This window comes from Squalius cephalus (assembly GCF_949319135.1).
Source record: "Squalius cephalus genome assembly, chromosome: 7".
NCBI classification, from domain to species: domain Eukaryota; kingdom Metazoa; phylum Chordata; class Actinopteri; order Cypriniformes; family Leuciscidae; genus Squalius; species Squalius cephalus.
This window is the reverse complement of record NC_137128.1, coordinates 36,327,219-36,342,738: the sequence shown is the minus strand read 5'-3', so window position 1 is coordinate 36,342,738 and position 15,520 is coordinate 36,327,219. Positions and strand designations below refer to the sequence as shown.

Genomic DNA, 15,520 nt, shown 5'->3' with positions numbered 1-15,520 from the left:
AATTCATTTCTTCTGCTGAACACAAAATAATATATTTAGAAGAATATGGGTAACCAAACAGTTGATGGGGCCCATTGACTTACTATGGGGTCCATCAAATGTTTGGTTACCCATATTCTTCAAAATATATTATTTTGTGTTCAGCAGAAGAAAGAAATTCATACAGGTTTGGAGCAACTTGAGAGTGAGTGGGTGAACTATCCCTTTAAAGGCTCCAGCGCGGTCTTCTTGAGCCAAAATGGCGTCTATAACACATAAGCTGTCTAGCGTATAGCCAGCGAAAAACATTGCAGTATGTTGTTCTCTTTAATCATATTAATGATATGTGTCAACCAATAAGATATTATATTTTATTACTACAGTTGTTAATGTCACACTTATAGTATGATATGGTATTTTGCATATGCTTAAAGCATTTTTTTTCTGGAAAGGCACAGAGAGCAGGACCCACACATGAACCGTAGAATGGACCACTTACACCGTCCAAACATGGCAACTCACGAAGCAGATTCAGAAGCCGGTGCTGGTATGATTACTCACTTTAACCTCAGCATAATTCTGTCGCATTACATTTATCGCGATAATAGTCTGTATGAATACGTCACATGCATTTTGCAACTGGGTCGAAGCAAATGCATGTGATTAGTCATGCTTGCACAGGTAACGTTTTACTGGCAGTGCGTTACAAAGAAAAGCTCATTTAAACGCTGGACTTTTCATGTTAGAATCGTTTCTTGGTATTATTTTCAATGTTGGTGTTTCTATTAAATCGCAGCTCATTCTCGTAATCTGTATAATCCATTATAAATCGTTCGCATTATGATTACATATGTCATAAAAATTATACCAGTTGTTTTTACTCAGTGTGTTTTCATTTTATTTGAGTGCTAGTTTGACGATATAAATAAAAATGTCATCTATCCTCTTAAAATATGCTTTGAAAGAATGTGTTATAATGCAGGAAGTTAATAAGAACCCGGAACTACAGCTCGACGAGAACGCTGATTGGATGACGCTAATCTTAATGTCCACGCTGAGAGCTCTGATTGGCTTAGAGTTAGATCGCGTTGTCCTCTTCAAGCTGTCAAATGAAGTGAAATACAAAACAAAGCAGAAACTGATGAATGCTATCATTGAATATCCTTATATCCCTATATATAAATGCGTTTTATGATGTCAGTTTGATGTAATGTAGTTAAAAGGAACAGTTTCAAAGTTTGTTTCACTTTCTTTTTCATATGTGAAATGTTTACCTACCCCAGCTTCTGGAGCATTATTGGTGTGCTATTACTTCTGTGAGTCCCCTTTTCCAGCAGAGACTAACAGGTTTCATGTTCTCAGGCTTTTGTGGGAAGATGTGGATGCTGTGTGCTGCACTGCTGGCTCTGGGCTCTGTCAACTCTGTCAATGGAGACTCAAAAGCCGTTACAACAACACTGACCACTAAATGGCCCTCTACACCACTCCTGCTGGAGGCTAGGTTAGCTTGAACGACAGCATCATGGATGACAGCATGTTTAATATATAATTTTGTCTTCCCGTTTACTATTAATAAAAATGCCATTATATTTTACAGTGAGTTTCTTGCTGAAGAGAGTCAGGAGAAGTTCTGGAACTTTGTAGAAGCTAATCAAAATATTGAGAATGAACATGATGGTAATATTTGATATGAATCCTATGTTTTACTTTTACTTCTTACTCATGCAAAGGCTTGTCAGCCTGTTTGCTTATTTGTTATGAAGCCTCTGAGATTTTATATTTTATATTTAAGTAATATCACATGTGCAAGAGTGCTGTTGTACTTAATATCATATACTAAAATATTGCATACTTTTATGCAGTTGTTTGCTATATTAAACGTTAAAGGGTTAGTTCACTCACCCTCATGTCGTTCCCAACCCACCATAACACTTTTTCTGTCAGGACCACTATCGTCAAATACAATTGACAATTAGCATACAGTTTGGATTGGCGGTATGGTTCTGTTCTGGGCAAGAACTCCCTGCACATCCATGCAGCCTAGCATGGATAAGAGCAGGGAGAGCAGTGATAACCCCCCTCAGGGTAAACAGAACAGAACCATGAATGTATTGCAGATATCATTAATTCAAGATTTTAAAGTACAACATAATTTGAGAATTTATTCTGATTCAAGGGGAAACAGAATGGCAAATCCTGACTGGGCGAGAGGTGGAGCTGGGGATGGAGGAGGGTAATTAGCTCCTGAGAAACGCGATAGCTGTTGATAATACTGAAGGAGCTTGTATATGTATATATGTATATAGCTTGATATATGTATACAGTGATAGGCGTCGCATTCCTATAGGTAGATGTGGATCAGCTGAGAGTCAGCTGATGCGAGCTTGACTAACGTGATCGTTCATCTTTGAAATGCAAATGAAGATCTTTTTAGTGAAATCTGAGAGATATCTGTCCCTCCTTTGAAAGTCAGTTCACCATAAACTCTGATGCTTCAAGGCATTCATTAAGATATCATAAAATAAATCCATACGAACTGAACGATTTAAAAGTCTTCTGAAGCAACACTATCGCTTTAAATGATGAACAGATGTAATTCACGCTTTTATTCACATTGCTTAGCAAACTTGTTCAGAAGATTAAACCGTTAAACCCCAATCTATATGAACATTTTGAACCTTCAGAGTTTTGTGTCAATAGACTTTCAAATGAGGGACAGAAATCTCTCAGATTTCAATAAAAATAAAGTCTTATGGGTTTGGATTGACATGAGGGTAAGTAATTGATGACAGATTGCAAATTTTCTTTTGGGGGTTGAACTAACTCTTTAAAATTAATTTATTACAGTTAATAAAAATAGTTCCAGTTGCACCAACATTATTTGTGTTGTTGCTCTTGAAATGTGGATGGCCAATCAGTTTACTGGACTGTTGTCTATATTTCAGACACGGATCTGGCTTACTACGATCTGATCCTGAAGAGAGCCGGTGCGCTGCTGAGCCCAGTGCAGCTTAACCTGCTGAAATTCGCCTTATCTTTGAGGGCCTACTCATCCACCGTCCATTCCAGCCAGCAGGTGAGTGATGCCTCTCCACAGCTGTTTAATGTCGACTCAAAGTAAATCTGGATAAAACCGGTTTGACTCGACGTGTTATTTGCTGTTTGTCCATGTAGATCGCATCTAATGAGCCTCCTCCGTCTGGCTGTAAAGCGTTCTTCAACGTACATGGACAGACATCTTGCGATACTGAAAGACTTAAAGTCATGCTGGATAATGCCTTAGAACGGTGAGTAACAGCAAGACCTGCTGCTGCCTTCCATCCAACATGACCTACAAAGCTCAAGTAAAAATGACCTAAAAAACATTGAATGAATTTACCAATTTCCACCTAAATATTTTAGTTAATCTGGTGGAGTGACTCACGAAATTCCTTTTTAAATGGACAATATCTTTGGTATGCTTAAAAATGTTGTTAATTGGGACAGGAAGTAAATAATGCACTTTCAGATTTGTAATGCTAGAATTATTAAGCATAAATTATGTTTAATCTAAATATTTGTACAGATGCTAGCAAATGAAAGTCTAAATGTTTGACATGCTAAATTCCATCCAAAACTACATACTTTTTTTTTTTTTTAACATTGTATTATAACTATTGTAAATGTGGTTTTCATGTCCTCATATTAATTGAGAGACTATTGTACATTTAATATTTGTACTTTTATAAACAGATTTACAAACATACATTTTCTCTTATACAAAAAAAATGACATGATAGCTAACCTAAACACAACCTAAACTGTTTAATTATTATTATTTTTTCTTTGCTTTTTAGGCCAAAGCCATACTTGTTCAAAGGTGATCACAAATTCCCCTCAGCCAATCCTGATGCACCGGTTGTGATTCTTTATGCTGAGATGGGCACCAAAGAATTCTCCAGATTCCATCAGTTGATGTTGGCCAAAGCCAACAAGGGCCTGATCACTTACGTTTTACGGCACTTTCTCTCTGTAAGAATCAAAACTCTTAATACATTAAAGTAAAATAGGTTAAATCCAAATGCAATGAATATTGTCTTTTCATTTTAAAGATTAAAAAAGTCTTCCATATACTCTATCACCCATGCAGAACCCCAGCAAGAGTAAAGTGCACCTCTCTGGATATGGAGTGGAACTGGCCATCAAAAACCAAGAGTACAAAGCCAAAGATGACACACAAGTTCAGGGTATGATAGCAGTCTTTATATTGGATATTTGTATAATTTAAAGACAGAAATCATTTTAATTAGCAAACTCTTTTCTCCACTTTTCACAGCTGGAGCTGATGCGAATGCTACCATAATAGGTGAAAATGATTCTGTGGATGAAGTCCAAGGCTTTCTGTTTGGCAAACTCAAGTAAATTAGCTTTTTATAAACCGAACTCTCCATTGACTAAAATGCTTGCTTATGTTTGAGATTACATAACTATATATCTTGATAGCACATATTGTTGTATTTGTCAGGACCATTTATCCTGAACTTAAGGAACAGCTGAAGGAGCTCCGGAACCATTTGGTTGAGAGCACCAATGAGATGGCGCCACTTAAAGTTTGGCAGATGCAGGGTGGGTGTTTCTGAACTGGTGGAACTGCTGGCATCTATGATATTTTCATTTAACGCCTGCTTGTTGGATGCTAGTGTTTTTTATTAAAGCGGAAGACTGTGAACAGTCTCTCTTGCTGTGTTTTTAACACGGTTAAGGTAGCAGAGCCTCTCTTGCCATTGCTTAAATGTATAATTGGCACACTTATAATAATTTCACTACATCAAGGCCTTTCAAACTCAATTATTGTATTACCTGTGACTAAAGGAGCACTCGGGTTGCTCAATACTCATTCTGACGATATGCAAACGGACCGTTTCCACATTCTTAATTAGCTTTGGTTCTGCTGGCTTGTGCGGTTGTCAAACACAACTCCCTCTAGTCCAGAGCTCATTACTGCTCTATCAAGGTAAACTCATCAGAGACTAGTCACGTTTAGCAAAACCTCTGAGCCAACACACACACACACACACACACACAGTTGAATGCAATGTTCCCAACAGTACTGTAAAAGTGCTTTGGCACATCAAATTAATTTTATGTAGAATTAGAGAAATTGGCATACCGTATACAGGTCATTTCAAATGAGATCTTGAATATTTCAAGAGCAGAAATGCAAGTTTGAATAACATTAGCTTTTTATCCTCCTCCTCAAGATCTCAGCTTTCAGACTGCCGCCCGTATCCTGGCAGCTCCCTCTGTGGACGCTCTCAATGTCATGAAGGATTTGAGCCAGAACTTCCCTACCAAAGCCAGGTAAAGAACTATATGTGTGTCTATTACAGTCCTAACCAGACATGATAAAGCAACAAAAAAATTTTGGTTTATTTTCTTAGTTTGACATTTTGTTTTGAAATATCATCGGTCCGAAATCCTGCTCATGTCATAATTACCGTACTTACGAGATGACAACACTTGACATTCTACTTGGAGCTGTTCATGTCCTCAGACTCAGAATTATGTGCTTCTATGCCAAAACCATAGGAAACACTATCAACACCAAAATGAATCTGCAGCAGTCATGTGGTACAGTAGTCATGTGGTATAAGTCAGAGCTCTCAGTGAATTCCCAGTTTGTAAGTTGTAATTATCAATTATATGAGCTCATGAACCTTTACAAGCCGTAATCTCGTTATTACGGTAATTACGGCATGGCATGAACGCACCTTTAACTATGAATATGAATTGGCTGAGATTTTGACACATTTAATTTTTAGCAAAAGCAGTAAATTGATGAAACCGTTTTCTAACCAGGTGTGACATGTTTATGTGTGGTGTGAAGTTTATATTTCACTCTAAAAAAGCCACTTTTCCGGGGTTTTTTTTTTTTTTTTTTTTTTAAATCCTCATTGGCTCTATAGTTGTAAGTGCTTTTCAGTTCATAAATTCTGGCAGCAGACCGCTCAAGTCATTAGAAAGTTTTGCCTACTCCGAGCTGGAAGTTTTGAAAGGAAACGAGACTTAACTGCCTTCCAAGAGGTTTAATTAACACTTTAAGGAGAAAAAAAATGACCCGTCAGCAGTTATGATGAAAATAATATGCTTTATTTGGCCCAGACAGTGCAGCCACAGATGTTTTTTGTTTTTTTTTGTTTTGGCAAATGCATTTAAAATATGCTGCCCACACTACCACACTAAAATGCTATTTTGTTAAAGTGATCCTTGACATCATGGAGGATGAAATGCAGTCATGTTTCGCCCAGAGCAATTAACTGCAGCTCTGACTCAGCGACTCTAAAGAGAGAGTTATTTTTTTTCTAATTCAAAGCTTTCTGAATGCAGACTTGCATGATGTCAGTGGAAGCGATCTCATCTGTATCTAGTTAAACAGCGTTGATTAAAACCCTCAGCACAGACATTTTTATGCAGATTACGCTAGGTGTGCATTCAAGGTTTGATTATAATGAATCACCATGATGAACTAATGAATCATTTTCAGTGTAAAAGCTCACATTTCTCTCTCCTCTCTCAGGTCCTTAACAAAAACAGTGGTTAATTCAGAGATCCGTAAGGAGATTGAGGAAAATCAAAAGGTGAGGGCCACCTTTGTCCCTTTTCCCGTCAAGTCCTTTTCTCAAAGCTTTTGCTTCAGCAGGTATTCTCATTCACTATGTTTTTCGTCTGCACCGCTGAGATAATGGATTTAAAAAAGCCCAGTCAAGTCTTTGTTTTTGCCTCATAATTCACCAAGAAAAGTCTTTACGATGATTCTCTCTTCCCATATATTAAAACCGGTGTTAAAAAATGTAAGGATGTCAGTTGCAAAGTGTTTTGGTTGTATGGAGGTAATGGAATGGAGACTCATTCCTCTACACCTCTCTGCTTGTTTTCTTCCCGTTCCTCTGTATCGGAACGTGTGTAAATGCTTTTGTTTTGTCACCGAAAAAGGAAATGAATGAAGTAATTGCACCAAATGACGTTTATACGTGGCTTCGTTCATTGTTTCGGTCATTTCCTTTCTGTGATTAAAGCTGTTTCTTGCCTCTCGTAATGAGGACGTGTAACGGACCTGCTCCTCATTCCTCACTGTAATTGCACGCTGGGAAACATGACGAATAGAGGCTCTTTAAGTTTCTCTAATGAGCTCCCTCGCCCTAATGCATGTGCCTTTAGTGAATAACAAACATGAGTGCCACGGATAAAAGCATGAATATATAGAGTGGAGATGGCCTGAGGCTCAAAAGAGTCTGTTTGAATTATAGATCATATTGAGCATCTCTTTCAACTTCTGTTCTGCTCTATGAAGTGACAGAAACATATGTTTCATCCAGGGATTTCCAACCCACAGGGCTTGGTAGGTTATATTAGTGCTAATTATGAGTGTGTCATACCTAATGTCCCATGTTCTCATGTCTCCTTTAGTATTTTAAGGGAACGTTAGGTCTCCAGCCAGGAGACTCTGCTCTGTTCATAAATGGACTCCATATTGACCTGGACGTGCAGGATATTTTCAGGTTAGAAACAGTTTGTCTTTTATTTGTTAGTGGATTTCTAACAACTCCATTTATAAAATATTGTATATTTAACATATTGTATATTGTATATTATATTATATTATATTATATTATATTATATTATATTATATTATATTATATTATATTATATTATATTATAAACTGAACAATAAATTATTATATTATTTTAGTATATTTAGTATATATAATTGGCAAAAGTCTAAAAATATTTGTTTTAAATGATAATAAATATATAACAAAAATAAGAAAAACAATAATAATATGACTATAATATCATACACTATGGCTCATCAGTTTGGTGTCTGTAAAAATGTATGCTCACCATGACATTTATTTGATCAAAAATACAATATTGTGAAATACTATTACAATTAAAAATAACTGTTTCCTATTTTAATATATTTTAAAATGTAATTATTCATGTGAAGGTAATTTTTATATATATATATATAGATATATATAAATTCTGTTCTTTTGAACATGCTATATTTCAAATGGAAATCTTCTGTAACATTATAAATGTCTTTACTGTCACTTTTTATACGTGTAATTCATCCTTGCTAAATAAATGCATTAATTCCTTAAAAAAACAACAACAACTTTACCATGAAGTGAGGTGTGTTTGTTGATGTTTATCATGTGTTTTTGTAGCATTTTTGACGTGTTGAGGAATGAGGCAAGGGTCATGGAGGGTCTCCGAAGTCTGCTCATTGACACACCCTACATCCATGACATCCTCAAACTGAACGTCCAGCCCTCAGACTCTGACTATGCCGTGGACATCCGCAGCCCTGCTGTTAACGTGAGCCATGTTTTTTTTTGTTTTTTTTTATGCAAACCTGTTTTCAGAGAGAGATAATTGAGAATAATCACATTTTCTCTCTTTCTCCAGTGGATTAATAACCTGGAGACAGATGGCAAGTATGCGTCCTGGCCCTCTAATGTGCAGGAGCTACTGCGGCCCACCTTTCCTGGAGTCATTCGACAGATCCGCAAGAATTTCCATAATCTGGTGAGTATCGCAGGTGCTGTGTTAACATTTCTTTGTGTCACAATTTCCTTCAGACATTAACAATTCACAGTGTAAACCCCACATAGATCTGAATTCTGCAAATCATTTTACAGCGTGTGCTTGTGTCGTTCTGACAGGTGATGATTCTGGATCCGACCCATGAGAACACGGCCGAGCTGATCAGCGTGGCTGAGATGTTTTACAGCAACAACATCCCACTCAGGTCAGTCTCAAAGTAGGCCGAACATTATGACAAGAACATGATTCATTTTTCAGTTGTGAATTAATGTCGGAGCTTTGGCACAATGGTAACGCACACGCTCACAATGCATAGGAGCCATGGTACTCCCTCAGTCATTATCTCTAATATAACATACATCCAGGTCAAATCTGGTCATTTTCCGATATCATTCTCTCCCCTCCATTCAACTATTTTTCTGTGGCTCTTAATATATAAAATATGACATAAAATCCCCATTTTTATTTTTTTTATTTTTTAACTCACTTAAAGGGATAGTTCACCCAAAAATAAAATTAGCCCATGATTTACTCACCCTCAAGTCATCCTAGGTGTATATGACATGAACGGCCCATAACGACAATTTTTAAAGAGAAATGTTGGGGGAGCTTGTGTTTGTTGCCCAGCCCTGTTTGTTTGAACCTCGAGAGGCGTCAAAGCTTACGCTACTCCTACATAGTACGTAATTTTTTAATATAACTTAATTGTATTCGTCTGCAAGAAGAATGTCATATACACCTAGGATGACTTAAGGGTGAGTAAATCACCGGCTAATTTTCATTTTTGGGTGAACTATCCCTTTAAGTGAATTAAAAAAAAAAATAAAAAAAAATTGGAAAACATGTCAGTGGAGCTGTAGTGTTTCTCTGGTAATTTCTCTGTTTCTGTCTGCAGGATTGGAGTGGTGTTTGTGGTGAATGATTCTGATGATGTTGATGGGATGCAGGATGCTGGTGTTGCTCTACTTCGAGCTTTCAACTATATCGCTGATGACGTAGACAGCCAAATGGCCTTTGACGCTATCATATCTGTAAGTCAGCATCATCACCAGTGCTTCATACAACAACAATTTAGTGTAGACAGATAAGAGTTTTCCATTCTTTGTATGTTTGACTATTTTAGGATTGACATCGTCATGTAACTACAGTTTATACAGATTACAGTTTTATACAGTTGTTATTTGTATGCTGCATGGAAATTATTCCCATAAAATTGCATCTAAGGACACCCCCCCCCCCCCCCCCCCTTTTATTTTTATTTGTATTTTTTTATTAGTCAGTATTATACAAGCGGTCAGTCTGTGGATACGACAAGAGCACGCAAGTGTTTTTTTCTTAATATCCAGTTCTCCTGTTGTTCAGTTTACTATTTGACACAAGATAAGGCTATTTTCGATCACATAAATCTGTATTTTATTTAGACGCGTTCCTACTTTAAATAACAGCCGCGTCTGAAAAGTATTGCAGTTTGAATTTTAGTACACTTAAGTGCAGCGCTGTCCAACAGCAAAAATTTTCTTTCCTTTTCCTTTTCCTTTAATCCTCCCTTATCGGGCTTATGCTTCTCTGAACAATGCCTGAACTTTGTATTTTGAGCACTTCTTGCGTTGTTTTTGCCTCTTCAAGATGACTTAAATTGTAAGTCGCTTTGGACAAAAGCGTCTGCTAAATGACTAAATGTAAATGTAAATGTAAATGTAAATGTATTGCTAGTCAGAAGTAGTGGGATATTGGGGGGAGGGACATTCTCATTCTAGAGAGCATTTCATTGGACAAAATTAGTGAGTGTAGGATGAGTCCTCAGAATCTGTGGTCTGTTTTTCCAAAAGAGTATACATTTTTAAAGTAAATCGGCTTCAAGTGAATTTTGTCTTTGTTTGGGAACACACTGGCATGTATATCTAACAGATGTGGACTAAAAACACTCAAAATAAATGATTTTAATTTCTGTCTTGTAGGGATGTGTTGTGATTATCTTCTGTCTTTCAGATATTGAGCAAAGTTCCCAGTGGAGGCAAACTGAAGGTTGAGCATGTAGTGGGTGTATTGGAGAAGAGATATCCCTATGTAGAGATCAGCAGCATCCTGGGACCTGACTCTGCCTACGACAACAACAGAAAAGTGAGTGATTTGTTTTTCTAATGTGTGTGTGCTTTGAATATTTCAGCAGTATCCCATCTCAGATGTCATAGTCATGCCGAAAGAGACCGAATGTTTGGTCAACTGTAGAGATTCTGTGACTGTCAGCCAGAGGTGTTTCCTGTGCTAATAGCTCTTTGTGTTTACCAGTAACTATAACCCTTATTGAGGTAATATCTTCTATGTCTCCACAGGAGGGAAAGGCATATTATGAACAGACTGGTGTTGGCCCGCTGCCCGTGGTGTTGTATAATGGAATGCCTTTACAACGTGAGCAGTTAGACCCCGATGAACTGGAGACAGTCGTCATGCACAAGATCCTGGAGACCACCAGTTTTTTTCAGCGCACTGTCTATCTGGTGAGAATTGAATGTCTGTCACCCAAAGTCTCTGTGGTGTCCTTTTTAGGGAACATTACTTTAAAAAGTACCACATTATATTATTGCAATGTTCCGAAAATAGCTGAAACCCATCGTCACTTGGCAAGAGCTATCTATCTATCTATCTATCTATCGATCTATCGATCTATCGATCTATCGATCTATCGATCTATCGAGAGTTTATTAATGCATATATTTTTGCATTTAGCTGAAGTACAGGTTACGCATATTTATTATCAGTGTATTTATTAATGCTTCCATAATCTTTTTAGGGTGAGCTGAACAGTGACCATGATGTGGTGGATTTTATCATGAATCAGCCCAACGTTGTCCCACGAATCAATTCCAGAATCCTGAGCACCAGCAGGAATTATCTGGACCTTTCTGCCACCAGTGAGTACTTGTCTAACTGTGTTCATAACAAAATTGTGTTTTCTCAGTGTTTTGCTGCTCTGCCGTTCTTTTCTGTTGAATCATATATTTTTTGTTTTTCCTGTAAACGAGCTAGTTTGAGATATACAACACGCATGCTCTCACAGGCTTTCGGGAATGAATATCTGCCTCATTGGGAATTCTGTGCTAAATGTCTTGTTTGTTCTTGAAAGCCCATTTATTTACAAAGACGTACAAATGAGACTGCGGCAATGATATTCATAGACTGCTTTGTTTTTGCAAGGAATATGAAACTGAATTTTAATAGCTTTTGAATAGTATATTTGCAGTCTTGCAGGAAGCTGAGAAAGACTCATTTCAATCTGAACTCAAATAGCACTGAATGGTTAGAAATAGCTGCATTCAAAATGACTTTGGTTGGATTCAATTAGGAATGTGAATGTACCTCTAACTGAGAACAAAGCACAACCTTATTTTCATTTTCTCCCCAAGTGTTTGGCATATCCTGACTTCCAAAAAAAAAAACAAGTCTTTTCTTTTCCAGACAATCATTTTATCGACGAATATGCACGTTTCCTCTTTCTGGACACCAAAGACAAGAACGCAGCGGTGGCCAACAGCATGAACTACATGACAAAGAAAGGTGAGGGGGTTGTTGCTATTGATCTGAGAAATGCTATTCCTCCAACCTGCTGCTGATCTCTGGCCTATATAAACATGAACAATGGAGGGTTTCTCTATGGGGCCTTTAATGAAATCTGTAATTCCTGGCTTGTTTTGTCCATCTTACATTAATTGCCTGGTGAACACTGAGGTTTTGCCGTCTGAGACACATTTCTGAATTCATCAAAGATTTTTGTCTTAAAGGGACACTTCACCCATTTGCATTAAGCTTTGCATTGTTAGAAACCCAGTCATACTATTGAATGGTCATGCAACATTTTTTCATAGGAGGAAGTGTAAGAGGGGGGATTTCTGTTAAGACTACAAGCACTAGATCCACCCTTTCAAACCCGCCCATAGGGGGTTGGACCTAATGCGCTAACAGACCTATCACAGATCAGTGCGAGTGCGTTTGATTTCAAAGCCAGAAACCTGCAGAAAACAGGGACGAAGAAAGCTGAGTAGTAGGGGTTACCATACTCTATTTCCCGGACATGTCCGGCCATCGAGATCGACAAAAATGTCCGGGATTCAGCTTTTGCTTTCTGCGGTTGCCATCCATTGTTTACATGCTCACCTTTTGTTTCAATCTAACTGAATTCACCCCGATTGGTGAATCTGAATGTAATGTTTACATGAATGCTAAACAAGTGATCGGTTGATTTGCGTTTTAACATTGCTAAGAAAATACCCGCACCTCCGTGAGAGATAGCCCATGAGACCGGTGCATCTCACAGGCGCCGCTCATCAGTAATCACAGTAATACAGGGAGCAGGACGAGGCTAGCGCCGCGGGAGAAAGACGTGAGGCCGGTGGCGTGATCGGTTGAAAGACGCGAGGCCGGTGGCGTGATCGGTTGAAAGACGCGAGGCCGGTGGCGTGATCGGTTGAAAGACGCGAGGCCGGTGGCGTGATCGGTTGAAAGACGCGAGGCCGGTGGCGTGATCGGTTGATGTGTGTTTTACCATTGCTAAGAAAATACCTGCTCCTCCGTGCGAGATACGAGAACAGTGCCTCACAGGTGTCGGTCGTCAGTAATCACGCCACCGGCCTCGCGCCGTTCTCCCGCGCCCCTCAGCCTCGTCCTGCTCGCCACAGTAAACATGATGAATGGCGACTGTAGAACGCAAAAGCCGAATCCCGGACATTTTGGGCAAACTCGCCACGGAGACTCACTCGTAGCCTAGCCTTGCCTTGATGTTTTTGTTTTCAACTGCGCTGTATTACCGGTAGGCGTGGCTTGGGAGTGGCCTTGTAGGGCAGCGAAGCAAGTGCATTCTGGGAGTTGTTGTCTTTCATCCACATAAGCCAAACATACATTTTCTGGCTTTTCTCAGTCTAGAAAGCTCCAAATTCAAAAATAATTTCACATTTCTTCTACATAAATGACCCACTTTCAATACACATTCATGTCTCCACGGGTGAAATGACCCTTTAAGAGAAATTGGCAGTCCCAGTTAAAAAAGTGTGACATGCTCACTGATAAATATTAGTTGATACGAACTTGTTTTCTATATGATATGCAACAAATATCTCATTATTTAGTGTTTCCTTTGTGTTATAATTGTCTTTTAGTTCGTTTCTGAGAATGAGCAGTCACATGTAAATGAAGATGACGAACTCAAATCAAGCAGTCAACACTGTATATCATGACCACAGTCTTGACTGATATGTATTTGACGCTGACTGACATAAAAGACAGTTAATGGCATACAATCTGCTTTGGCTTTTAACCAAGATTATTTTAACCTCACCAGGCCTCATTGTATAATCTGACAGGCAACACTTGTGAAGAACAGAATAAACTGCAGTGAACACCTGGCTTTAGACACCTCAAAACTCTCTGTGTACCACTAAATATATCTGTCTGTTTTTATTTGCTTCTTCATTTCTTTTTTCTTGAATGCTGTTTTCAGGGATGTCAACCAGGGATGCTTCTGGTAATTGCATTGAGCTGTTATAGTCACTTAACTGACTGCCGCTTCTCATAGATCTCATCTAAACATGTAGTGCTGGAGTGCAAATATTGTTAGAAAACGCCTACATTACCTTCATTAACATAACGCTCTCTGTTGCTTGAAGGAATATTCCGGCTTATTTAAAACTTAATGTCTGTGTACCACATCTGTGGCATGCTGTCGATTACCACAGGAAATAATTTTGACTCGGTTTGTCTCAGTTTGTGTACACACAAATGGGAAATACATTCATGGGAATACAATTATAGTAGAAGGCAGCCTAGCAGGCCAGTGTGTTCAACATCTTTGAAAAAACATTTAAATATTTAAAATATCTATTTTACTATAATGTTGTTTTGACGGTATAAACATGACAGTAGGACGCAGTGGAAGTCTGGCAGTGGTGCTAGCTAGACTTCCATTTTAAGTGCATTCCTGTAACTACATTTTTTTTTTCCTCTAAATTATTGACAGCATGCCACTGATGTAAATGTCCCAGAATATTCCTTTTTAAGTGTGTCTGCAAGTTTTCAGATTACCATCTTATTTTTGTTGTGGTTGTTTTCTTTTAACCAAGTGAAGAAGTTTTCTGAAGCTTGCTATTGATTTACGCACAGCTGTGCATTTGTCATCTGTCCGAACTGTCACTGTGTGATGGATGAAAGAGAATTTCTTTCTATCCTGTGGTCCCCTGTAATACCTTTCTTTTACAAACATTTACAGGTTTATATCTAGGTTGAAATTGCCTGTCTGTCTTTGTGTGCCTCTTGGGCACTTCAGATACACCTTTTGGATTGTTAAAACCTAAGACAAGCGAGACAATCCTTTCAGTTTCTCACATCATTTTCACTCACCTTTTTAGATTGCATGAGGAAACGGCATGTATCGCCTATGTAATTTCCTTTAGCCCATGTGTCTGTTCTTCACTGACTTGCAGATGATGGCATCATCCGTCCAGTGACTTTCTGGGTAGTAGGAGACTTTGACAAGCCCTCGGGACGACAGCTGCTGTATGATGCTATACGTCACATGGTAGGCCATTGTCACTGAGTTCCGTCAATGTTAGCTGTAAAAGATAATACCTCATCATACACAGTGATTACAGGATTGAACTTTTTGTCACTGTCTGAAGAACTGGGACATTTACTGGCAATTTTATTGTCTTGTTACTACTCTTGTTTTTAAATCTAATCTAAATATGTGTTTTTTACACAATGTGGCATTCAATCTCAATAAGGTGTTTGTATATCAGTATTTATAAAAAATTTATGTAATTACTAAGATAAGCTATAATTTATTTGAATATAATTTAAAATATATTTAGAGGCACATTTCAGCACAAATATTTGTATTTATTTAACTTTTTATTTTATTTTTTATTCATGCTGCATGCACATTGTTAGGAATATTTTTCTCTTG

The 15,520-nt window shown here is 38.0% G+C and overlaps 1 protein-coding gene across 1 annotated transcript in view; it reads left to right on the top strand.

Moving 5' to 3' along the window:
- The first annotated feature begins 255 nt into the window (after window positions 1-255).
- The window catches only part of uggt1 (UDP-glucose glycoprotein glucosyltransferase 1), a 30,440-nt gene continuing 15,175 nt past the window's right edge, over window positions 256-15,520 (top strand). Inside the window, exons 1-22 of the mRNA XM_079877080.1 lie at window positions 256-292; window positions 432-526; window positions 1,342-1,480; window positions 1,577-1,656; window positions 2,925-3,055; window positions 3,154-3,266; window positions 3,816-3,990; window positions 4,109-4,205; window positions 4,295-4,376; window positions 4,484-4,584; window positions 5,220-5,319; window positions 6,536-6,596; window positions 7,426-7,517; window positions 8,190-8,340; window positions 8,431-8,550; window positions 8,688-8,773; window positions 9,464-9,599; window positions 10,558-10,689; window positions 10,902-11,066; window positions 11,360-11,480; window positions 12,025-12,123; window positions 15,039-15,133. Coding sequence (XP_079733206.1) covers window positions 454-526; window positions 1,342-1,480; window positions 1,577-1,656; window positions 2,925-3,055; window positions 3,154-3,266; window positions 3,816-3,990; window positions 4,109-4,205; window positions 4,295-4,376; window positions 4,484-4,584; window positions 5,220-5,319; window positions 6,536-6,596; window positions 7,426-7,517; window positions 8,190-8,340; window positions 8,431-8,550; window positions 8,688-8,773; window positions 9,464-9,599; window positions 10,558-10,689; window positions 10,902-11,066; window positions 11,360-11,480; window positions 12,025-12,123; window positions 15,039-15,133 — 2,349 coding nt within the window. The 5' untranslated portion in view covers window positions 256-292; window positions 432-453. The remainder of the gene's footprint in view (window positions 293-431; window positions 527-1,341; window positions 1,481-1,576; window positions 1,657-2,924; window positions 3,056-3,153; window positions 3,267-3,815; window positions 3,991-4,108; window positions 4,206-4,294; window positions 4,377-4,483; window positions 4,585-5,219; window positions 5,320-6,535; window positions 6,597-7,425; window positions 7,518-8,189; window positions 8,341-8,430; window positions 8,551-8,687; window positions 8,774-9,463; window positions 9,600-10,557; window positions 10,690-10,901; window positions 11,067-11,359; window positions 11,481-12,024; window positions 12,124-15,038; window positions 15,134-15,520) is intronic.